The 27,034-nt window shown below is 37.5% G+C and overlaps 1 protein-coding gene across 1 annotated transcript in view; it reads left to right on the top strand.

Annotated features, from left to right (window-relative positions):
- Positions 1-10,726: 10,726 nt before the first annotated feature.
- MYCBPAP (MYCBP associated protein) overlaps positions 10,727-27,034 on the top strand; it is a gene marked incomplete at both ends in the record, with an annotated part of 34,667 nt that continues 18,359 nt past the window's right edge. The window contains 10 exons of the mRNA XM_083353402.1: positions 10,727-10,795; positions 15,265-15,427; positions 17,328-17,434; positions 18,417-18,597; positions 18,811-18,926; positions 19,528-19,628; positions 20,532-20,670; positions 20,843-20,958; positions 22,074-22,141; positions 26,302-26,445. Coding sequence (XP_083209528.1) covers positions 10,727-10,795; positions 15,265-15,427; positions 17,328-17,434; positions 18,417-18,597; positions 18,811-18,926; positions 19,528-19,628; positions 20,532-20,670; positions 20,843-20,958; positions 22,074-22,141; positions 26,302-26,445 — 1,204 coding nt within the window. The remainder of the gene's footprint in view (positions 10,796-15,264; positions 15,428-17,327; positions 17,435-18,416; positions 18,598-18,810; positions 18,927-19,527; positions 19,629-20,531; positions 20,671-20,842; positions 20,959-22,073; positions 22,142-26,301; positions 26,446-27,034) is intronic.

Consider the following 27,034-nt stretch of genomic DNA (forward strand, 5'->3'; position numbering starts at 1 on the left):
GCTCAGGGCATGCCCGGCCCAGCGGCTCCTCCTCTGGGCTGCGCTCCGGCCGGGATGAGGGCGCGATCCGCTCTCCGCGGGCTTCCCCTGCGCACTGGAGCCGCCCCGGGCCCCGAGCAGGCCTGGTGGAGGAGGAGGAGGAGGCGGAGGAAGCCGCGTGGAGCCCCGGAGCCTGGCTGACGGGGTGGGGGCAGCAGCTGGGCCGGCCTGCGCTTCCTGGGGCGGCCCCTTGGCGGGGGAGGCGGGAGCACCTCCCGAAGGGGCGGCCCTCAATCAGAAGGGAGGGCCGTGGGAGGGCCGCATTTACATACAGCAGGGAGGGCTGTTGCGGGCCGTATTAAACCGCCCCGCAGGCTGCAAATGGCCCACGGGCCGGACTTTGGACATGCCTGCATTAGATGAATGTTGCATACTGCCATCTGTGGCAGAATTGTAGATAGCATTTAGTTTGATTATTTCATACTTTAAACTTAAAGAGTTTCTCAAACTCGGGCAGCATCAGTAATACAAACAGAAATGTTGGTTTCAAACATTGTGTTCAGTCATGGTTTGCTTTACAGACTATAGTCGAAAGCAAACAAATTATGTCATAATGTGAATTCAGCCAGAATGCAGTGTGCAGACACTTCTAAAGGGTGATGCACAGAATCTATCGCTTAGAATTAGTGGAACTCTGCATATATTCTGCCAGATAATTTTGAGAAACTCAGTTTAAGAAATCGATAATAATAGCTGTAGAACAATTTGCTAACATTTCATTCATGTAATATTGTGCACAACTTTATTTTTCCTTCTCTCCCCGCTGCCAAACAACTCATCATTCTTTATGTGGGGACCTTCAGTTCTCTTAGGGAAGCCAACACGCTCCTGTGGAATGACTGGGATTGATCACAACAGGAAGCAATATCCCCTGTGAAGCCTCAGGAACACTGTCATGCACCTAACCTTGTTTTAACTCATAGGATGCCTACTCCAATTTATCTCTGATAATAACAGTGGCATTTGCCCTATATAGAATTGTTAGGTCAAAATTGCAAAAAGAAAATATGAAACAAAATTATATCACTCACAAGAAACAATCCCAATATGGGGTATAGAAGAGATCATCTGTCCTGCAGAATTTAGCTTTGATAAAGTAAATTAGCATTTCTTTATATTAAAATAGAATATTTTAAATCGCAAGGGCAAATATATTCCAAAGTACAGTACTTCAAGGGACATTCATAATTTAAATGCAGTGTTTGTTAGCAAATGCCCACCTTAAATTATGCAATAATTAGATAGTATAGAATATTGATGCATTATGTAATTAAATCAGTATTTTCCCTACTGTTAACCATTCAGAAAGGTGCAGAAAAGAAAAATTAGCTAAAGTTAAAAGCAAGCAAATATTAAGTACGACCTCAGTTAAAATGTCAGTGTAAAGTTAAACATTTTAAGAAGAAGATAATCTAACATTTCAAGTAGACAAGAAAATTTAAGTTTTAGCTACACTTATTTTTTGGAACCCAGTAAGAAAAATGGTAAATCCCTCCCTGTAAGGAGAAGAGTGAATTTTGTGTAAATTTAAAAAAAACATACTGATTTTAAGAATCCATATTATCCTGTCTTGGTTGTGAAATGGAACCCACCATATTAGAAATTTTTTAATGTTCAGTTTTTAATTCTATTCCTTATATGAGTCCTGTTCATGTGTAGTTTATTACTACAAATTCATTCCAGTCAGCTAGCACTCTCTTAGATTATTTACTTGTGTGTGTGTTTGTGTGTGTGTGTGTTGTAGCCTAGATAAAATATTGCAAAATTAAGGTTTTTCCATAGGTGCTACTCTAAATAAATGATGTTTAAAGTTTCTTAATGCAGTTTTATTTTCAGAGTGTAATGAAGTCATGATTTTGCAACAGTATTTAAATGGGGAGTAAAAAATGGAGGGAACAGAAACATGCATATTCATTTTCAGAACTGAATTGATGAACTTAGGACTGATTACAAGGGAAAGAGAACTCACAGAAAGTTATGCAGGGAATCTGTTCATTAGGTCTTTGAATTTTAAGGAAGAAAAGTATCAAAGGAAGTCATATTTTATTGGGTAGGGCAAGAACCTGGAAATTAGTAATGTTCTGACTCATGCATCATCTCAGCCTTATAGTATACATAGGTTTTTTCTTGGTTTCATTTTCTCCACCTACTGAAAGGGGGATAATGAACAGTAAGTCTGCAGACGGAAGATGAATTACGAAGCACCATCATAGCATTAGTAGTATGGAAGGGAAACTAAATGCAACAGGGTTAATTAATCTCACCTGGAACAGGACTCAACTGTCCTCAGATGGCATAACAGGATGTGTGAGTAATTGCAGGTCAACCAGATGAACAAGTTCATTACTGGATAAAAAGATATCTGTTGTTAAAACATTCTGAGAGAAAAATATATAGATCACATTTAACCCTATAGATTTAAAGTCCTGCCCCTTTACTCTGTACTTTAGCTTCTCTACCTTTTTTTTCTTGCTCCACTTAAGAGATTTCAGTGAGGGGTTCAAGTTGTTCTGGAATACAGTCCTCTCCCCTTTCCTGCTTTATAAAATCTCTTCCACATATAACTACAAGTACAGGAAAACAGATAAATTTGCTTACATCTAAAGAAGCTGATTAAAATCAGTAAACAAATAGCCAATTGCAACTATGGGGATTAAGAGTAAACTATTAGCATAGAAACAAAACAAAGTGGAGTAGTTATAGTTCCTTTAATTATAGCTTATTTACACTACTGAATTTCTACTTTTCACTTTTATACATTCTTAAAAGTAATAAACTTGCTTTTTTCTATGAAATATACTGTCAGGTTTAATATTTATAATGCTGCCAGAGTAGACAAGGTGTTTATGTAATATCCTTCTCCATCTTAAGCCTATTTTCTGGAGTGTTGTCTATTCCTGCCAGCTTGGTGTCATCTGCAAATTTGATGAGTTCCCCATCTATCCCCTGATCCAAATAATCCCCTCATCCAAACTTTAATTATGTAAGCTGACATTCATGCACAGGTTTCAGTAGTTAACTTTGACATTCAACCCAAATGTCAAAAGATAAAGAAATATCAAGATACAGTCTATCAAGATACAGAAGGATCTTGACAGACTTGAACATTGGGCGCTATCTAACAAAATGAAATTCAATGGTGAAAAAAGTAAGGTTCTACATTTAGGCAAGAAACAGAGGGATCTCGGAGTCCTAGTGGGCAATCACTTAAATATGAGCCAGCTGTGTGCTGCAGCTGCCAAAAAAGCCAACACAGTTCTAGGCTGCATTAACAGAGGGATAGAATCAAGATCACGTGAAGTTTTAATACCACTTTACAATGCCTTGGTAAGGGCATACTTAGAATACTGCATCCATAATGTAAAAAAGATGTTGAGACTCTAGAAGGAGTACAGAGAAAAGCAACAAAGATGATTAGGGGAGTGGAGGCTAAAACATATAAAGAACGGTTGCTGGAATTGGGTATGTCTAGTTTAATGAAGAGAAGGACAAGGGATGACATGATAGCAGTGTTCCAATATCTCAGAGGTTGTCACAAAGAAGAGGGAGTCAAGCTATTGTCCAAAGTACCTGAAGGCAAGACAAAAAGCAATGGATGGAAACTAACCAAAGAATGAAACAACCTAGAACAAAGGAGAAATTTCCTGACAGAAGAATTAACAATTAAACAACCTGCCTCCAGAATCTGTGAATGCTCCAACACTGGAGGTTTTAAGAAGAGACTGGACAGCCATTTGGCATAGGGTTTCCTGCCTGAGCAGGGGGTTGGACTAGATGACCTCCAAGGTTGCTTCCTATTATTATTATTATTATTATTATTATTATTATTATTATTATTATTATTATTATTATTATTATTATTATTATTATTATTATATCTGTATCATCAAAATGGCATTTCAGTGCCAATTCCAAATGCAAGCATATTTTTTAAGATAAACATCACTGATTCTTTGGAATGAAATTCAACAAAGGAGTCCCAACTCAGTAAACATTAGTCATAATTTAAATGTCACTGAAATGAGTGGGATTTAACATTGACAAGTTATTTGCTCCACTGACCACAGGGGAAAGTGAAAAAAAAATTACTCTTAATTATCTGAAAAGGTAAGCATGCATAAATCAGTAAACTTCAATTCGTCTAAGTCTGCATATGACTGCACTCCAATTTTCTCTAGATTAAGGATAATATTGTTAATGAAAATAATATTTGATTCCACTTAGGTTCAACAGTCTTTTTTAAATGGCATCATTAAACAGAGTACTATTGATAAAAACATACACTGGCACAAAATCTGCTCTCAATCCCTTGAAAACAATCTTTTATTATATAGGTTTAGAAAGGCTTATATAAGTCAAACAGATAAAGCAGGGTTTTATTATTAAATAAATACATAAAGACTGGTGATGAAGGTGCATTTGTCCCAGCCTCACAAAATTTGGCAAAGTATGTACATCAATGTAGTAAGAACTGTGAGACGGTCAATTCTTGAGGGAAAAAGGATTAAAAAAATAAAATATTTTTATAATTTGTGATTACTTCTATATAATAGGAATATGTATTTTTTTACTTTTTCTAGTTCAGAGTGCTTAAAATATATCCCTTCATGAATCTGTGGCCATTCTTTGCATAGGTATAACATTTTGAAATTTCTAGTCTGTGAAATCAGGACAAGGTGTACTTTTAACACAGACATACTGTATTTCTTGCACCTCTTCATTCAAAAGCCACATCTTTTTTCTGTGGTCTTCACACAATGGTGCCTTCTTCTCTTCCCTATCCCATGCATGAGGCAACCTTAAGTTGTGTTAATCATAACAATCGTAACAATTCTAAAATAGCACCCTTTTCTGACATCATTAAAAGGCAACTTCAAGGGCTATACGATGTATTGGGCTTTGTCTCCCCCCACACAAACCCTGTTTGGAGGGAACTTAGGCGATTGCATTGAAAGGAAGTTATAGTAGTGGGATAGGGATTGACAATACTGTAGGGATTGCACAATTGCTACAGCTTGCTATTTTCCTGCTATCTTGGGTAGGGGCTGAGGACTTCAACTCAGTGGCATAGCGGAAGGACGTTTTTACCTCATCTGTAAAAAGAAGATGGCTACCTCCAAACCAAAGAAGGTTGCAGTCGACAGCAAAGGTGAGAGAAGAAAAGGCAGCATCACACACACACACACAGGCTAAAGCTTCAGTATTTGTGGGATGTTTGCAGGAAAAGTTTAGACATCTAAGTGAAGCTTGGGTGAATCTTTTGAAAGGTTTGTATGTGAAGAATCTGCAGGCATAAGTCTCTGTGAAGTGTTATGTGTGAATTGGCATACCTGGGTGTACATGAAGGAGGCTGGATATCTGTGAAAAATGTCTCTTGAGAAGCTTGTATGTCGGTAGAAATATATGAAGTGGGACTGAATTCAATTAGGTATCTGTAAGTGTTGACCTCTGTGTGAGAAAGTTTAGCTTTGCAAAGTTCGGCCTAGGATTATATAAAGAGATTTTGTTATTAAGTGAAGCAGTCAAACCTATTCTGCATTCAGTGCTTTACATAATAGTTCATGTTCTTTAAATGCTTGTGATCGATTTAACAGTCGGTACTGGTTGATAATATCTGTAGAGTTACTCAGTTAAAAAGAACATAGAGCCTTGTGGCACCTATATGTGTTGTCATAGCAGCTTTTGTACATCTCTCTCAAGTGCATTGTGGGCAAGCCAGATGAAGGAAAAATATTTATACACAACTGTTGTGTGTGGGGCAGAATAGAATTAAAAAAAGAGGTAGAGTAAAATTTTCCTATGGCTAGTGACCCTCAATAAAACAGTAGCTAGATCTGAGAGATGATCTTGCATTAATGTACTGGTTAATATGTGTGGTGCTTAATCTAAGTGGTACTAAATCGCCTAATTAATTTTTGTTCCATACAGTACCACCCTGTCACTTTATATTTATTTGTGTTTATTCATATTCACACACTGGCCACAGATTACAGTATACACCTCATTACAAAAGGAACATTGCCCTGGTTACCTTTGGCAAACAAAGGAGGAAAGCTGGCATGTGATTTTCTGCATAAATTTATTTTGATGACTGTATCACTGCAGCACTGTTCTCACCAATTTGTAAACCTGCCATTCAAACTCTCCGTAAGGGAAATATATAAATATGCTGGCAGGGCCCATAAGAAGAGGCCTTGGGATCATTGTGCCCCTTGAGGCGAGATCCCCCCTTATTCTCTTGGCCTTCCAAAAAAGCCTGAAATCCTGGCTCTGCCAAATGTCCTGGGGCCCTGATGGAATACTAGGGGTGGCTAATGGACTAAAAATAAGATTCTGCCTCCACCCCATGTGTACTTTGCTCCCTTCCTCACCAACTTTCACAATTTTAAGGTTAATTTTAATGCTAATGTTTATTATTGAACTACTTTATTTTGCTCCTTTTACTTGTTGTAAGACGCCTAGGGTTGCCTCTTAGTGAGATGGGCGCCATATAAATTTCATAATATATAAATAAAATAAATATAGGGAAAATCTTTAAGGATCAGTTTGGTATAGTGGTTAAAGCACTGTCCTAGAAAGCAGGAAGCTGAGTTCTTAGGCCTGCCTTAGGCATGAAAACTGGCTGGGTCATTTGAGCTGATCATTCTTTTCAGCCCAACCCACTTCAGAGGGATTTTGTTGTGGGGAAAATAGGAGGCAGGAGTTATACATAAAAAGGTGCATATTACAATAATAATATTTTCCAGACATGGCTGGAAAATTTTCCAGACATGACTTTTCACTAGTTAGCTGCAAAAAATTAAGGACAAATCACATTCTATTGTTATCTCTTCTGGGTTTATTTTCTAATCTAACAAATTATTCTTGGGAACTTAGATTATTTTTTGTTTCACTTTATTGGGTTTAGTTTGAGAAATGCCTGATTTAAAACCTTTAGTTGACCATGTTGAATGGATCTGAACAGATGCATTTGTATATTGTAGGGTTTGAGTGTAAACAATGCATTCGTGATATATTCTCAATAGAAATTGGACATAATGAACATGTCTCTTTCGATGCAATGTTTATACAGACGATTCTCATTATTCACAATAGCTACATTCTGTGAAAATGCCACAAATACAGTATTGGATTAGTGAATGCTAATCAGTTGCGAAAGTGAACATTAGGTGATTCCAGTGTTCTGCTGTTCTGCATGCCTGTCAATAAATGGAACAGTGCCATGAGAACTGATTTGGGGATGACAAAAACATTTTTGCAAATAAAGGAAATTCACAAATGCCAAATGTGCAGATAACGAGGATTGCCTGCATAGCACTCATGTAGTCTTTCAGAACTATCCAGAAATTTGCTGCATAATATGATTTAGGCTTCGATTAATGGAGTAAAAGCCAATGAAGTCTTAGTGGAAATTAATGACGGTCTGTTGTCCATCAGCCTACTAATAATTATATATTTTTTAAAAGTATGCTGTTTTGTACATGCTTTAACATGGTTTATGAAATGAAATACTGTATTAGTAGGCATTCAAACTGACCAGGTGGCTGGAGCTAAGGATAGGATAGGGTGAAGCATGAAGGATTGTTCCCAATACCTCTGCTTGGTGCAATCTCTCCTTTGGATCTGTTACATGTCAGATGTTTTGGGTTGTTTTTTTAGCAAGAGGGTAAAAATGATATTATCTGAGGAGAAACAAGTGCTAAATCTGTATTCCAAATTAGCTTGGCTGACAAGAAGACATAGGAGAGAATGGGAGGACGTGATTAATAACAAACAAGTTCCACCCACAGACAGGCACCATAAAACTACTGCAGGAAATGCCAACACCATGTGAATAAGCAATCCAGGTATGAACTTCTGGCCATCCACATCTAAAAGTAGACAGACAATAGCCATAGAAAGTATGTGTCCTAGATTAGACTTCTGGAATTGCACAATTGTTATTGTCCTGAAGGTACCTGTAACAAGTCATTACCATAGCACCTAGTGCTGTCAAAAATATTGGCAAAATGTCACCTGATCCCCTCAAGGGGACATAACCATGGTGTATTGCACAAACAGCTGTAGAAACTGCAGCTGGATGAGACAAAATTGCTTGTCATCATGGCTGAGGAAAACTTGTACTGCACCCAATGGCAACAGTACTAGCAACGCACAACACTCTTTCCTAGTTTAATCAATCTTTATTGCAGTATTCTAATTGTCCTCTTTTGACAGCACCTATTCTGTTTTTTAAAAATAGAGATCTGGTGCTTTTTCAAAAAAGCATTAACCCTATGCACATAAGGGGTACTGTTAAGACCCAGCCAGGGCTTGGAAATCACTACCTGGGCATTATATGAACAGATGCCTCTGAGTAAGGCAGATGGCTAATCTTTCCTCCATTCTCATAGAGGGCTGCGCCAGCAACTGTAGGAGAAGGTAGCATGCCCACAACAGTCTGAAATGGTCAGCAGGAACTGGTGTTGCCCAGAAACTCAAGTATCCCGAGTTTGGAGAGAAGCTGATAACTTGACCCTGAATCTGAGAAAGACTTTTTACTTTTCCAAAGGGGCTTGCTCGCTCACTCAAAAATATGAATCCCCAGTAATTCAGACAAAGCAAATACAATTTGTTAAAGAGGGTCTTTTTATAGGGTACGGAAATAAATGATGCATGTGTTCAGTTCAGTTCAGAAAGAAATGATCAAACAATAAAAGGCACTGATTACATGTATTATGCAATAGAAAACATTGCTTCAAGATAACATTCCACAAGTGGCGAATTTATGGATTACATTGCTCTCTTTCCCAGCTGAGTTTGTATCTTCCTTAACACTTGCAAGTGTATTCAAGGACTTACAGAATATTGTTTAGTTGCTGAAAAGGCAAGTTCTCATGGCAAAAGAAATGGTTAAGGAGAAAAAAAAATATTTTCCTGAAGTCAAAAAAGAAGTCTAGATTGCCATGCTAAAATGCTAATATTGCTTTTAGTAAAAAGTTAATAATTAGCCTAAAATTACAGGCAACACTGGCAGAGCCCATCTTCGACTTATCAGCAACAATGCTATGGATAGAGAGCTGGATTGTATGGATTAGAAAAACTGCCTGGAGAAGACACTTTTAAATTCAACAGGCTAAGGAAGACCCTCTGTGAAGGAGGTGGGCGGTTAAAAAGACACACACACACACACACACAGTTTTAACTGCCTCAGGTACCAGCTCCGGATGACCGAAGGAACAACTGAGTCCCACAGCAGAAAAAGAAATTAAATGGCATCAAAGCGTATTTATACTGTAGTCAGTAGGAAACGAGTAATAGTCCTGGAAAATGCTGTTGTGACAATCTACCTATACTGCACTATGGAGGAAACAAGAAGTCTTTCAATATGAAGCTCGATCTCCTGTGAGCAAAAACAAAAACAAGCCGGCCTGGCCTGATGGGGGATGGGTTGGGTTTTTATGATCATTTTTAATATTTGTATGTACTGTTTTTAGTCGGGCATATGTTTAATTTTCTTTTAACTTTTGTATTTTTGTATTTTTTTATATATCTGCCCTGTTCACCGCCCTGAGTCCTTCGGGAGAAGGGCGGTATATAAATAAAATTATTATTATTATTATTATTATTATTATTATTATTAATTATTATTATTATTATTATTATTATTATTATTATTATTATTATCATCATCATTTTTATGATCATTTTAAATATTTGTATTTACTGTTTTTAGTTGGGCATATGTTTAATTTTCTTTTAACTTTTGTATTTTTGTATTTTTTTATATATCTGCCCTGTTTACCGCCCTGAGTCCTTCGGGAGAAGGGCGGTATATAAATAAAATTATTATTATTATTATTATTATTATTATTATTATTATTATTATTATTATTAATAATAATAATAATAATATTAATATTAATATTATTATATACGGATCAGGAAAGAAAGTCAGCAGGAAAAATAATAATCTTGGGCCATTTTATTCAGAAAAAAATTGTATAAGCGGAGCAAATAGTATTTGCACACACTGTGTCCTCCTGCGGAATGGAGTTCAAAGGGTTTCGTTTACATCAGGGGTCTTCAAACTCGGCCCTTTTATGACTTGTGGACTTCAACTCCCAGAATTCCTCAGCCAGCTTTGCTGGCTGAGGAATTCTGGGAGTTGAAGTCCACAAGTCATAAAAGGGCCGAGTTTGAAGACCCCTGGTTTACATCTTTAATGAAACAAAACACTCCAGATTCTAGAAGCTCGCGGCCCGACCGAACACGCCAGATACGCGCAATGAGGCGCGTGCACAACTGCGGGGGGGCCTCGACTACCCGAGCCGGCTTCCCTCCACCAACTCTCCGAAAGCGGCCCAGTCCAGCCCTGGGCCATGGGACTGGGAGCGCGAGGAAAGGCGGTAGACTTCCAGGCTCGGTTGAGGAAAGCGATTGCCATGGAAACGAGAACGCGGCGGCTTGCGCGTGCTCTAGGCTTGCGGAAGCGCAGCAGCTCGCCCAGGAGAAGTTGGGGTCTTTCCGGAGCTTGGTGACCGTCAGCAATAATGAACAAGATGGGAAAGAAGGAATCGCGCAACAGTAAAACGCCCCCCGGTAGGCTACGAAAGGGAGCCCAGGGGGCTTCGTAGCGGGGAAGGGGAGGCATTCTAAAAACTGTGCAGTTTTTGCACCGGGTACAATGCATCCTTCAATCGTGGGTATGCGTGGAGGATTCCGTAAGGCTTTTAGAAATGAGCATTTGGAAATGCATCTCTCTAATAAATTTCGTGTAAGACACAGCCTGTGGGATCATTTTCTGTATAACTTAGTATTGTTACAGTGACCAGCAGTAGTAGTGGAGAAAACAGGGATAATGCTTTGTGTGTTGCTTATAATTGTCCTGGTACCCTCAGAGATAAAGGATTATTATTAAAAGCTTTAATTAAAATGTTTACCATATTGATGTAGACGTTTTCTCTTTTAATTCCATGGCAGTGGCTGCAGCAGATTAATGAACTCCGTGTGACCTCATATATACTGTACTCTCTCACCCTGTAGTGCACTCTGTAAAATTCATCGGATTTAAAACTATTTAAATCAGATTATAAGGTTGAATGCTTGCTCAACTTGATAGTGTTGAGCATTATGCTGGCAAAAGAAAGTATAAGGAATGGGTTTGATTAGACACCGGACTCCTAGAAAGACAGATAGGAGCAACAAAAGGGGTATTGAGCATCCTACCGGTAGTTGGGATGCTTTAATGTAGACAGAGCACAGCAGGTGGGTGCAAAGTGAAGGGAGAAGATGGAGTGAACAACATACAGTGTGGGCAACATACAGTAGCAACAGATTCCAGGACAAACAGTGTTTAATGTAGAAGAATATGATTGTTGTCTTTAATAACTTTAAAATGTGGTTAATGAATGAATAAAGGAATAGACCATATTGTCTGCATTATAAAAACAACAAATGAACTCCTGAAGCTCAAAAAAAATCAGGCTATGCATTTCAGTTTCTGTGGTCACTTCTTGCAGCTATTAGTAATATCTAGCCACTGCTAAACCTATGGCTTGAACCTTCAAAGTTCTTTTTTTCTTCCTTTAGTCAGAGAGAAGCAGCTAATCAAAAATAGCTTATGAATAACGATCCTGCAAATGTGTTTGATAAGATAAGATAATCTTTATTGTCATTTACTGTGGGCACAATGGTGCACATCAAAAATGAAATTTAGTTGCCCGCTCTCAAAGTGAGACACATACACGACACACTCTTAAAACATACTACATACAACATATGTATAGACCCACACCCCTATATATACATAACAATAAAATATTAAATACTGTCCAACTTGAATATATAATGGAAGGAGGAAGCCTGAGAGTTCACAAGGGCTGTATGGAATATACACTATATAATTTATATATAATATATGTAATATACACTATATAATTTGTATGGCAGGACCCATGTTTTCAGTGATGGAGTATGACAAATGTTGTAGGTATCTGGTAGGACATTTTCCATTGTTTTGGGATGTAAGGTCTATAAGAATCTCAGACTAATATTATCAAATTTTGCGATACAAATCTGCTGGAAATGTGATTGTGATGCCTGATACCGAAGTAATAGATTCTCAAAATAGATGTATGATAAGATTGTGGAATAGCTGAATCCTGAACTTGTACTGTACAATGAGGTGAAGCTTCACCTAAATTAGCTTAGTAAATGGGATAATGTAAATTCACCAAGGGTGCTTTAACAAAAGGTAAGAGGGAGGCAGATGAACAGATATTCCAATAACGAAAAGCAAAATATAGGGTAAAAAAAATATTCAGTTTCTGTTTGATCAGTATGTAGAAAGGCTTGCATTTTTTTATTTTTTTATTTTTTTTAATTTTTATTACATTTATATCCTGCCCTTCTCCAAAGACTCAGGGCGGCTTACAAGCTTAGCAGTAGCCTTCATTCTATGTATATGCCTGCTTATTAGGGCTTTCACACTCACCCCCAAGCGGCATTATTACAAAGTCAGCTTAATTGCCCCCAACAATCTGGGTCCTCATTTTACCTATCTTGGAAGGATGGAAGGCTGAGTCAACCTTGAGCCTGGTGGGATGCGAACCTGCAATAATTGCAGGCAGCTGGTGTTACTTAAGGAGGCATTAGCCCACTGCTCCACCAAGGCTCTTTATAAAAATAAGGTTCCCTATATGAAAGTACCAGAATGCAGCACAAAACATGAAATGTGATATGAACTTCACTATGTCCAGCATAATGACAGAGATCATGACTAATATATTGGAACACGCTGCTAAAGTAAATGTTCTTGAGCCCATCAACACTCTTCTTTTAGAAAGTGGTCAAGTTCACCCCCTACCATAGGCATTTTCTATTTTTTTAAAAACTGACAATTTGCATTGTACTATTTAGCTGAATTTCAAATGTATGCTACTTTAATGTTTAGCTTTAATCTGTTATTTCGGAGGTATTATTGCTTCAGGTTTTTCATACCAAGAAGCAGGATAGAAAAGAATAAAAGAGAATAGAGGAACTATTCTTACAAGGAAGCAGAAACAGATCTCATTCAAGATCAGGGATGGGTGATAAAGTATTAGGAACTGCTTCAAGTTATCATAGTGCAAGTTTAGGTCATTTGGAAAACAACTGTTTGACAAGTCCTGTCTCCCCTTCTGTGTGGTCCACTTTCTTCCATTCATGAAGAGGATATTTGTGACTATATTATGTATGTGTGGTCTCTGACTAACTTCCATTTAGCTACACAAGCTTCTCTTTGGACCCAAAAACATGACATCTTTGATTTAGAGCAGAGGTATGATTTTTCACCCAAAGTCTTGGCTATGGCCTTTGTAATCCCTCCAAAAGTTACCTTTTGTAACTGAATTTTTAATAATTAGCATAATATTGAATTAATTGTATGCATAACACAATTAATTAAATGTGAAAACTTTCTGATTTGGTCATGCTAAAACCACCATATATATTGGAATTATTATATGACTGGGAAAATGCCAAATGTGAGAAATTTGTAATACACTTTTGCATAGAATAATAAAAAATCTATTGATGATCATGTCTACTTGCAGTTATGACTCTACCCGCCTACCAGAAAAGAGGAGTCCTTCCTGAATTATTTTTAATTGCATGTAGACAGTATGCATGTATATTCTCTCTCTCTCTCTCTCTGATTTCTCTGTCTTTTATGTGTGTACAGTACACACACACTCACACAGCTGCATATGCCATAGAGAAAATTAGTGTTTTTTTCAGAAAGAAAAAGAATCAAACCATTTGAGCAGCCTTCTTCACCAGTCCAAGAAGAGCCAGAACCTGTGAGCTGTGTACTGCAAGGAGATGAAATCCAGGCTCTTGCGATAAAGCCAGAAGATTTGGCAAAGGTGGGTATAAAATTTTTCCCTATTTCAGGTAATTCCTTTCGCTGATATAGCTTTCATGACCTTTATCTGTAGACAGTGTTGAGCTTCAGTGTTTAGTGATTATGGTCTAGACCAGGGGTCTTCAAACTTGGCCCTTTTATGACTTGTGGACTTCAACTCCCAGAATTCCTCAGTCAGGCACGCTGAAGTCCACAAGTCATAAAAGGGCCAAGTTTGAAGACCCCTGGTCTAGACAGAAGATTTCCTTATGTTTTGCTAGCATCTGTGGCTGGCATCTTCAGAGGCCAGGGACTGGCTGGATTCAGTTGCCTCTTCAGTTGTCTCTATAGCAGATCCTTTGCCTCTGAAGATGTCAGCCACAGTTGCCAGTGAAATGTCAGGAAATCTGCAGCTAGACTATGGTCACTAAACACTGAAACTCAATACTGCCCAATTGCTTTGGTCTCATCCCTTTGTGGGGAAAACCTTCCAACACTTGAATGTGTAAAATAGTCGTCATGGATCATTGTTTCTCATTTCAGTTTTGTTAAGAGTTTATGGTCATCTCTTCCTGTGGCTCTGCCTCCAGTCAGGCTTTGCACTATAGGCAAAGTGGAACCAAAGAGACACGCTCGCAAGAATCCAAGAACTTCCAATATATGACCTAGTATGAGCTATATTAGAGCCATCTCTCCCTTGACTGGAGAAAAAAATTAAGGCACTGTAATGGAAACATGCCAGAAAAAAGTATGTTGCCAGGGCATGTTTGTGGCTAGACACAAGTGGGAAAAGGACCGTACCAATGGAACAGTAAAGGGGAAAGGAATTTTTTAAAAAAATCTCAGTAATGGCAATATGACATTAGATGATGCCATATGTGACTGGTATGGAAATGCCCTTTCTGTATGTCATATTGTGATAATATTTCAAATTCTTTTTTACTTATATGGAAAACAGCTACTTACCAATGGGTGACATCCTGCGAAATAATTATGTACATTTTATGTGAAATAAATACTGTTTTTCCAATTTATACTAAAAGTTTCAATGATAATAAGTTATTATGTATGCAATTTAATGTATTCATGTCAGGAAAAGGAAGGGGTACCTGTGGTGTGGTGGAAGACAGAAATATTGTAAGAGAGATAAGGGAAACCTAGAAAGTATGTGGATACCTAAATTCTGACATGAAGAAAAAAGATTCTATCATCTTGTTCATGCAAAAGGACAGAAAAGCACATCAAGCTTCATTCCATCTTTTGGATAAATTCTGTAGCTCCTATTACTGGCAGTATAATGAAAATTGTGAAAGTAGAACCATTGTAAATATTGGTTAATTGAAAATGTATTTGTTTTGTAGCTCCGGGCTGAAAAACTTCCTCAAGAAAAGAAAGAGAAACCTGTTGTTATCAAGAAGTACCTTGTACGCAAATCTAGGCCACAGGAATTTGGGAAAAAAGCTAATTTCCTAGTTGCTTATCCAGCTCTCCCAGATGAATCAGAGAAAACACTGAATTATTCTGGTACAGTTGTCTCATTTTTTTTCATACTGTGGCCCTAATGTTAAAATGTGAAATAATTTAGTGTCCTTCCTCACTGGTAAAAGAGCCATTTATCCATCTTTCAATAAACAGAAAACAAAATTGGCATGAAATTTGGCTTCCCTATTGCAGTCCTGACTGTGCCTCAACTGCTTCTTTTCATTGCAGTCATCTGACTTCAGATAATGGGTGACAGAGATTAAAGATTGCACGCACACTGAGAGAAAACTTTGCACATGAGAAAAAATATTACTTTAATACCCAGTACAGTTAGTCATGAACTGTGCTGTCTCACTTGTGGGCATATGATGAAAATAACATTATGGAGACAGAACAGGAAAAAATACTGTCATAGTTATATGCAATCTGGGAAAGATGCTAAATATCAGAAATTCCTGAACAGATTTTTAATTTCAGGATTCCTTGGGTTTTAATTAATTCTGGATAGAATGAAGATAGAGATGTACAGATCAGTCTGTACTTATTTTGAATCACTATATTCATTTGTTGCTTTATTTCATCAGTTTTTCATTATTTTGTAATTTTTAAAAAAAATTGCAAGAAAAACACATCTTTCTACAACGTGTGCATATTTGCATGGAGTTTTTTTTTAGGAGGTAAATATATGAGATAGATTTTAAGGGATTTCATGAATTTATGTCATGACAAATTCCATTTTAGGACAATTAGGTATTTCACTAAAAAAGAAATCCATGATTTCAATTTATGGGTAAATAAGTAGGTTATTGCAATTGAAGAAAGTGTTGGAGTAATCAGGCAAGATTTTTATTTTCTCCAACCCAGTAAAATGGTAAAAAAGGAGCTAGGTAAAGAAGTTCAGAACTGTCTGTCAGAAGGACAAATCTCTGAATACAGACTACAATAGAACCAAATTTGGTATTCTGGGAGAAGCCAGCTAAAGAAAGAATAGATTTTAAAATTAGTCAGATTTTACTGGGGACTACATGGGACAAAAATACAGGAAAAAAGTGGCAATGCATCCCTATAAGGAAAGGCAATTGGGCAACACTTTGGAATAATATAAATGGCTCCATTTGTGACCTGGACTGAAACACACCCTACTTTGAGCTTCATATGCATACTTAACTATAAAAATTCACAAACGAATCAAAGTAGAAACACACAGCACATTTAAGTATTCACCTTGCTTAGAAATGCTCAGATCTACACGTACAAAAAACATAGGCAATTTATGGACACACTCTCTGATTATTCCCTGTAAAAAATTTGGGTACTTGGCAACCAGCATGTATTTATGATCATTGCAGCATCCTGGGGTCATGTGATTGCCATTTGTGACATTCCCAGCCTGTTTCTGACAGCCAAAGTTGATAGAGGAAGCCAGATTTGCTTAATAACTCTGTGATTCATTTCACAACTGCAGTGATTTGCTTAACTACTGGGGCAAAAAAGGTCATAAAATTGGACATTACTCATTTAATAAATGTCTTGCTTAGCAGCAACAATTCTGGTCCCAATGGTAGTTATGAGTCAAGGATTACCTGTGCTACATCCTAAGCCTCCCCTCCCTATGGTCATGTGTCCCAGAGCAAAGCTCTGTACTTCCTAGTATGCATATGCAAACAATCACTGCTGCAAAACAGAAAGAATTGCAGAAGATAGCCTTTGCATGCTTTCCTTTCCTTGTTTATATGGAAGGACGGTGATTGGCTTGGAACCAATTCTCATATTCAGAATTCTTAAATTCTAAGCGCATGTCATTGTGGCTACATTCTGATTGGTGGATTCCCAGTTGTAAGCCAGAAATAGAAGAATTTGCATCTCCAGTCTTAGAATGTGTATGCTGCATGATATATTTAACACATTTAATATTATATATTAAATATTAATATTGTTATAGGTGTAGAAGCACCCGTAGTTGATACCTTTGGATATATCACCCCATATAGCATTTTAGGAACTCTCCAGGAATTCAAGAAAGAAGCAGTAAAAAAAGGTCATGCTCAGGTTAGTATTATGTTATTTGCAAATATTAGTTAAATATTTCCATTGATATGTGATTAATTAACAAGGTCTCATAATTTAGCTATAGTATTACAAAAATGCAAAAGTACTGTGAATATAGTAATCAAATCAATTTTTCTGTAGGATTTTTAATTTTTTTTTATTAAATTAATTTGCCACCCTTCTCGTTTTGAAGTGACTCTGGGCCTGCAGTGGTTCTTCCCTTGGTGTGTTATGTATCAAATTTTATAGGTGAAAGGTAAAGGTTCCCCCGCACATGCGTGCTAGTCGTTTTCGACTCTAGGGGCCTGTGCTCATCTCCATTTCAAAGCCAAAGAGTCAGCGCTTGTCCGAGGACGTCTCCGTGGTCATGTGGCCGGCGTGACTAGATGCCAGAGGCGCACGGAACGCTGTTACCTTCCCACCGTAGTGGTCCCTATTTTTCTACTTGCATTTTTACGTGCTTTCAAACTGCTAGGTTGGCAGAAGCTGGGACGAGTAACCGGCGCACACTCTGCTACGCGGCACTTGGGATTCGACCCGCCAAATTGCCGACCTTCTGATCGACAAGCTCAGCGTCCTAACCCACTGAGCCACCGCGTCCCTTATCAAATTTTATACTGTAGGGCTTATGATATTTTGTCATGATTTCAGCCTTGTACTTTCAGCTACTGCTTTAGTTTTATATTATTTTTCTACTGTTCTTCCTTTCTGTGCTAAAGCGGCATTTTTGAGAACATTGTTAGCATAATAGCTACCATGTTTATCCATGTGTTGGTTAATTGACTTAGTATGAAATGAACTGTTGAAAGAACAACATCACACAACCTCATCAATATGTCTGAACGACAACTCAGCAGCAATTCAAGAGCCCTCATTCAAGAGCAGGGTCATGGACAATGCAGACAGTATAAAGAGCTAATTAGCTAGGCCACCCATCAGGACACCACTCTGCCTTTCTGAATTTTTCCTTGTCTCCTTTCAGATAGTGCGAATGATTCCTGAGGAATCACACCTTTCTTGCGCAGTCTCAGTTTTTGGAACTTATAGAAAGAAACCTGAGGAGGAAAAGAAAGTAGCTCAGGGCCCTCCGTCTCAACACCGGGCCCTTCAGAACTGGCAGCACAACATGGCACTCAGGAGGAAACAACAAAAAATGCTGTGTGGTAATATAAAACTTGAACAGATCTACTATTGTTTTCTGTGGCAGATACATCTTAGTGTTGGCAATGATCTCTAGAGGGAAATTCTGGGCAAATTTGAAAGTAAAAGAGATGGTCTTCAAGGATGAAAGCTCTAGATGAGGTTGATTCCCTGGCAATTGTGATATTGAACCCACATTGTTATGATATTGTTTCATTTCTTATTTTTATTCTCAGAATGTCTTCAGAAATCTGAAAACGAGTTGCTGATGAATTTTTCAGAACACTACAGAAGAATCCAGGAACAACGAACTTTAATTGACCGCAGTATTCCAGCTATGTATTCTGGAAAGGTGATAATTCTGCAAATAATTCTCCTGGTTTTATTTAGGTCAGAGGTTCATGCTTTAGTCATTTTATGACATTGGAAAAACATGCAATATTTTGATGTCTTTGCAATGAGATCTCATGAGATTTCAGATTAGAAAGTGCATGACTGTCAGATTCCCTGGAGAAGTGATGATCTTTTGGGATTTCAGCCACTAAAAAAAAAAATCTGTTAATTTTTGATTGTGGAGGCCCACTGTGCCTGAATAAGCTGTTGATTATTTACTTTTCTAAATAGTTAAGATGGTGTATATACATCCATAGTGTCCTGAAAAATAGTTACCATAGGAAACTTCTAGACATTGGTCAGTTGTACTGGAAAGGAATGACCAAAGCACCTACCGTATATATTCCAATAGAAAAGAACATAGGTGGCTCAGAGTTGAATTGTGGAGTGCAGTGATGATGTTACCTAGTTATGTAATGAAACATCTGCAAGCAAACAACCAGACTCTGGGAACACCAAGAATTCTCTACCTATATATGATCACAAGCTGTAACACTGAGGTCAAAGTACTGTAGAAATGTGGTTGCAGATGCTCAGTGTAAAGTGTTTGTTGGTTATAGGCATTAATGAGCCTATTAAAGCCTATTAAAGAGCCATTAATGCTATTGAATTTAGCTTTCTGCTCACTGCAGGAATACAAATTAAAACATTTCACACAGAGGTATGTCTAGCCCTCATTTGAACAGATCTGGTAAGTAACTGTTGTGCTGTCAAACTCTTCTACTATGACAATGTTTTTTTTTAAAAAAACACCTTTTCAGTTAGAATTTGCATTTCTGTAACTCAAGGTTCCATTCTGTTTATTTGTTATATTTTATGTTCCTTAAATCCATCCACTTGCTTAGCGCTTCTTATTTTCTGAGTTTTCCAATGGAAGATAGCATGGATTTTTTCTTCTTTTTTAATAGATGTGTAGGGCAATAAATATATTCTAAGTTATCAAAACAGGATAGGGAAGACAGTAATCACAGATAGTAGGAACAAATTTGGATATAACTTTTGTCATCCTTTGGTGAGCCGTTATATAACAATTAGAATAATTTTCTTATTCCGGCACCACTCCCTAGAGTCAGACATGACTGGAAAGGGGAAATCTTTACATTTACCTTACTCTTTTCCTGTTATGGTTTTTTCATTGGTCTCTCTGTCAAATGTTATTTTATATTCTTTACTCTATCTCTCAAAACTAAGCTTATATCTGTATGACTTTGGCTTTCTTCATTATTAATAGGGCTATTCAGGGAATGAGTTCTGGAATCAGCCTGTGCACGTTGGGGATGAACTCAAGGGTCTAACCACGACATTGGGTCAGACAGATCTGGGATTTCCAGAAGAGGTTACTCATGTTGGGAAACCACGTAGCATCTGGAGAGAAATGGGTGAGGCACTATAAGCACTGGATGTTTATACTGGGTTGTGCCAATAGAGAAAAAAAAAACCTGAAATCACTTCCTGAATGGCAGTATACAGCTATGGAGAAACGTGGGCAATCATAGTGGATCTTGGCAGTAGATATGCATCAACTTAGTAAAGTTATTACATGTATTGTTGTGTACCTGCCTAGGTCACTGTCAGATATTCCTACAGGTACCAGTCCACCAAAATATCTCCCTTTTCATCGCCCCTGGGAAAAAAGTCTCTTCCTGCAGCATCGGAGAAATGAGTTAAAGGAGGTTTTAGAAACGCTGGATTTTTATAGCCCGGTATGACACTTTCAACACATAAACCCATTTATAGATCAGAAAATTGCCATATAACAATTCCTGTAAGATTACATTACACATGTCATTTAAACAGTCTGATTCTTCTTTTGAACGATAGAAGAAAAACAAATGAGAACACAGTGCTTTTTCTTATTCTCCCTTCTTGAGGAAGGATCTGGATGGCCTGGAAGTCATAGGGAGAAACCAACCTTTCACCAATGTGTCAGCAGACAGTTTTTCAGTTTGTGACGATGACGACAATAAAGAATCTTCTGAAGAAACAACCTCGTATGTTGCAATATTTCATTAATTCATCTTTAAGGCTTTTGCAGTGGATCGGCTTTTATTTGAAAGAGTTGTTAAAAGTGCACATGCATGAATATTCTATTTCTTTGTGTCATTAAAATAGCTGTATCTGTTTTCATGTGGCTTTAGCGGAAACCAAATTGAACTGAAAATATACCTGGATATGGGTGGGCAGTTTTAAATGCCTCAGTTTAATCTCTAGCACAATTAAGTCAACAACAATATTATTTTGCATGTATTAAGCAGTTAGCCTTTTAGGAAGAATCATTGGCTTAAATAATTGTTGGAAATATAGTGGTCTAAATACATCTCTGGTTTATACAATGTGTTCATGGACTGTGGGGCGAGGGACACAGAATTTATTTCATACATGCACTTACATTGTATGGCAAGGCATACGTACAGCACTGTGCCTAGATATATGGAATGATAGCCATTAAATTCTATCATATAAAAATAAATAAAGAAATACAGTATAAAGCAAAAGTTATACCTTGGCTTTTGTACAGTGTGCAGATGTTCACTTTCAGTTACATAGTGGTCTGAAGAATTCATCTCAAGTGTTTTACCAGTCAGGGGACTATTTAGAAATTTGTATTACATATGTCAGACTACTGTATACACTTAATTTTCTTACTAACTAGTATGTTTGAATATTTTTAAAAAATCATCCAACTGAAAATTTGCTATAAAAAAGGGTTCTGCTGATTCTTCTTCATATCATTTTAATATACAGAGGGTTGAGTAAGTGGGATAGTGCAACCTGGAGGCCACCTTTGTCATTTTTTAACAAAAGTGGTGAAATAAGCAGATGGCAGTTTCTATTTGCATTGTCAAGTGAGTTGTTCTTTACTTTTATTGATGTAATGTGGTATATATTTCTATACTTAGTTTAATCTTACAGTATTGCACTTCCATTAGAAGCTGGCTTGGATCCATCCCTCAAGGGAACTCTGATTCGGCAAGTTTTTTAAGTCATTAGCTGTCAGCAGTTCATAAAAGCTGAAGTCTGAATCTGTCTTTAGATTATTTAAGATTTCTGATTTTTACTTTGCTTCACAGGGACCTATTAGATGAGTATCCAGATATATTTTCAGAACCAATATTTGGTCCCTCTCTGAAGTTCTGTGGACAACCAGCTCGTTGGATCAATACCTCTCATGCGGTAGAGTTGTAAAGAATGTTCAAAATAAAGACTTCCATGTCTTTTACTTTTACTTTTGGGTGGGATGGGTAATTTGTCCAAAACATATTTTATAATATCAAACAAATTAACAAAATGTTATGGCATCATATTAAAATGTGAAGAAGAGAGGGGGGAAAATCTGGAAAATTATAAACAAAACAGTTAAAAAGACAGTTAATCATGTTGCTTGAAAGTCCTCCTTGTTGGTGGAGGAAATAATTTAATTCAGATGCTATCAAGAAATATATAGGCTTCAAATTAATGTGGATTTGTTTCTGGCTTTATACACCCAAGTGTGAACAATTTATAATTCTTTCTTTATGTACTAATTTTATTAAAGATTAAAGTTACAACCATAAAAGCTAATGCAAACTAAAAACTAAAAGAATAGAAAGAAAAAATAGAAACTGCAGATCAGAAAGGAAAAAATAGAAAGAAAAATAAAAAAGAAAGAAAAATAAGAATATAGTAAAGGAAAAGAAGTAAGTTATCATTTCTTAAAATACACCCAATTTAGTCCTGATGTAAGTAAATGTCCATTGAGTATTACCAGAAATAACAAAATATATAATTGAACTTTAAATAAATCAATTTTATATTTGTGCCTTTTTCTTCTAAAAATCTTTAGTTCCTTTCAGTAATTTTCTAGAAATTGATTTCTTTTCATTTTTTTCTTTGCCCCTTCTCAAATTTTTTCCCAAAGCTTTAATGAGTCTCTTTTGTAAATCCAAGATAGGAAAATCATCCAGCTTATTCTCTTGGTTTATTATTTACATATCCCTGTTAATTATTATTATGTCCAGTTTAACCTCCCCCCCCATGTCATTCTTGTATCCAATCATTTTAAATCCACTTTCAAATCAATTTCAATCTTGTCAGGTAAATCTTGTTCCTCTTCCATAATGCCTTTTAAATATAATCTATATAATCTGTCTGTCCTTTCATAGATGCCAACTGTGATTTGAGCAAGATGTCTATTCCCTTGTCTCCCAGAACTCTAAAACTGCTGGGAATCACTGTCTTGCAGTCTCCTCGCAAGGAGCAGTTGTCTGGAGGACTTGTGGGTGATCTTAAGTCTTCTTCTTGTTTGGGGAGGAATCATCAAAAAGCTGGTCCAATTTTCAGGTCTTCATTCCACCAAAGTGTTTGATTCTGCTTTTTGCAGAGCCATCTTGAATCCATCATTTCTTCTCTACTAGTTGTCTGAGCAGTCCATAATTCTTTATGGATTCTCAGCTCTGTGGCTCACATTGAAAGCATACCTAGAGAACTAGCTTGAGGGCTTTAGTAAGGGCTGAAAGCGCATCCAGTACTGACAGCATCTACCTTTGGGCCCTCTGTTTGCTCAACATGAAAAGCCAGCAGATTTCAATGAGAGCTACACTCAGGATACACACGCCACCTCCAGGAGGTCCCCATCTCTCTACTTCCTACAGTTCCACTGCCATGCTGAATAGCTGCCAACTTCACCTCTTCTGCCTTGCCAGCCCATCCTGCGGTGCTTGCCATGATTTGCAGGTTATCAGTTTTTTCAATGAACACGAGGTATCTCTGCCCACACTACTAACCTGTGCCCCAGCAGGGTTTAGTAAGCCAGTTTTGGGAGACAAAGCTCCAGCAGCCTGCTATGCTCGCTGCACACATCCCAGAGCTGTGCCCTCACCCTGTGCGAAGATCCTGGGCCAGTCACGGGAGGTAGAAGACAGCAAAGGTCAATTGGGGGAGTGGCAGCAGTGTGGAGCTGTAGGGATATCAGCAGAGTGCAGGGCAGCCAAAACAGCAGAGGTAGAAGGAAACAGGTGGATGGGAAGAGTTGAAGCAGAGACAGTTCACACGCAGCAGAAGAATGTGATTGTGGGATGCCATGACCAGTCATAGATGCAGGTTGGTCGCTAATTAAGTTTTAATCCTGGGTCCATGGAGGTACTGCAGTCGTAACTTCAAACAATTGCTGAATAAATGGACATAACCTGTGGACTACCTATATATGAGTTAATGTTCGAACAGCAAGGCAATTTAATAATTTAGCATTCTGAGATGTGTAGTGCACAAAATGAAATGTTCTCTTTTAGGTTTAAAAGAAACAAATTCTATGTTTTTAAAAGACTGGTTCTTTACAAATCTGGAAGTTACCAAAGTTAGAAACACTGTTTTGGACCATCTCCTTGATCTTTAATCTGAGGCAAAATTAATGATAAATTTAAATTTACCACCTGAAAACTTTCTAGAACTCTTGATTGACTGATTGTGTGTCATCAAGTCAGTGTTGACTTTTAACAACTACATATGGTAGATGGACCTATGTATCTTTATAACAGGATGAATAAAAGAATCAGAACAGAGCCTAAACACTGGCCCCTTAAGATATCGACATTATTAAGACATAAGGTTTCTCAGCATCAAATAAAATAATTCTATTTTGAATTAAAGTGATTTTATCCATTTAAAATCTTTGATGGTTCCTATTTATGTAGTGATATCCAAGATACTGCTACACCTTAGTCAGTAATACATGGCCAAAATAGCACTTTAAATCTTAGCATCTACATAAATCAAGAAAATAGATAATTAGTTGGAGCATTTAATAGGATGCTTGCCCAGTTGGATTGTAATATTCACCTCATAGAAATTGAGGGTAAAAGTCTTTGGAAAAAGTAGCAGTAACTGCCATTACAAATAAGATAAAACCAATATGCTTTTGTTTGAATCAGTTTTAATAGGAAACCATGAGGGCAAATTTATAAAGGATTTCATGATGGTCACCATTTTTTTGAGGAGAAAGATATACCGGTATTGAGGTTAGAAATCTGATCTTCTAATAGCTGTGGAAGTTCCACATGTTGTAAAAGGAGGCTGTTGATGAGAAAAGGGAATAAAAATTTAAATACTGTTGATTTGTATATCTAGATTTCTGTATGTGCTGTGTACATTTTCCATATAAATCCCAAACAGAAGATACACTATTGCAGTGATGGCAAACCTATGAATACTTGTCAACTGTGATTTTTGGTGATATGACTAGAGGCTGTGTGAGAATATATTGTACTCTTGTGCAGTTTCCAGAACCTCTAGAAGTCACTCAAGAAAGTCCTGCTCTTCCACAGCCTCTGCAGCCTCTGAAAAACATGTGATAACTTCCTGCACTTTTTTGGAAGCTCCAGAGGCCAGAGGAGAATATGGTGTATTCCAGACCAGTCTATTCCATCCAGTCACATGCGAGGGCCCTGCTCTCATGTGATCTTTGGAGCTTCCAAAAAAAGAGTGAGAACAGTTCATGCTTATCTGCTTTTTTTTGGAGATTGAAAGACTGTGAAGTTTTTAGGTCTCATGCAACCCATTGCTGCCTCAGATAGGTAATTTTTTTTGGAAACAAAACAAATAAAAAAATTATAATTATGTAAGTTTTTAAATTATTATTTATTAAAAGTATATGTTGCCTATCTCACTGTCCAAAGCAATAGCAATAGCACTTAGAATTATACATCACTCCATAATGCTTTACAGCCCTCTATGAGTGGTCAACAATGTCAGCCTATTGTCCATAACAATCTGGGTCTTCATTTTATCGACCTCAGAAAGATGGAAGGCTGAGTCAATCTTGAACTGATCAGGATCAAACTCCTGCTGTGGGCAGACTTTGTCTGCAATACTGCATTCTAACCACTGTGCCACAAGAGTTCATACACTTTTTGCAACTTTTTGTTATGAATTGTCTCTTTTGTCCTTGTGTCTGTGCATGGGTGCATATGTGCATGTTTGTGTGACACACCAGCAAACTCAAGTTAGGCATTTTCTGAATTTTTGACATGTCAAGCTCAAAAGGTTCACCATCCACTGGTGTTTCTTAATTTTTTATAAGTTAGTTGCTCATTAGATTTTAATCCTCTTCACAGTGTTGTCTGATATAGTAGAATGAAAGAAACCCCAATTTGGGTAGTGTAAAGGAGAAATCCATATAATACTAATTATTAAAGTAATATAATAAAAATACTTTATCGCAACTAAAATGCGACATTTACTTTTAGCTCTTTGTTTGGCAAAGCCAAGGAAAAAAGTAAATATCCTGGCAGTTTGTTTTCTTTCATTCCGACAGGGTGAAGTTGGCATTGCAGCCAGGGTCACCTTTGAAATTCTTGTAGGTGATAAAGCTGAATCTTGCCTCACAGTGAGCAACGATGGCACAACAGCCATCTGGTACGACTGGCAGAGGCTACCTCCACCTTTTACTTTTCAGGAGAAAACAAAAAGATGGATACAGAATTTTTACTTTAATACTAGACCAGGTGGGTAATCTGTTATTTTTTTAAGTCAAGCTTCCATTCATTCATTCATTCATTCATTCATTCATTCATTCATTCATTCATTCATTCATTTGCCATCCATCTCATTCTGCAAGCAACTTTGGGCAGTTTACAATTAAAATAATAAATATTAAATACTAACAATAGTGAATAGAAAACTAAAAAATGAAAGGCACGAACGTTATGGTGGAGGCATTTTCCCTATTCATCTACCAGGCCCTCTAGCATAGAGCGTCCCCAACTGGAGCCCAAACCAATTGACAGAGCCAGGTTTTAATGACCTTCCAGAAGTCCAAAAGGTTGCAGACTCAGGTGGGAAGAGGGTGGACCATAGCAGAAAAGGCATTGCTTCTAAACATCAAAACTCTTTAATTGATGGGGTCTACAGCATGCCCCTTTTTTTGCTGGATTGAGTGGAATGGGCCAGTCCCATTTTTGACAAGAGTTCCTCAGATAACCTGGTCCCATGCCATGAAGGGTTTTAAAAGTGTTAGCCTGGAAGCAAATTGGCAACAAGTCCAGTTCATGCAACAGCGGTGTTAGGTGCACCATTCTAGGGGTAGCCAAAACT

The sequence above is a fragment of the Vipera ursinii genome (genome assembly GCF_947247035.1).
Source record: "Vipera ursinii genome assembly, chromosome: 2".
Lineage (NCBI taxonomy): Eukaryota > Metazoa > Chordata > Lepidosauria > Squamata > Viperidae > Vipera > Vipera ursinii.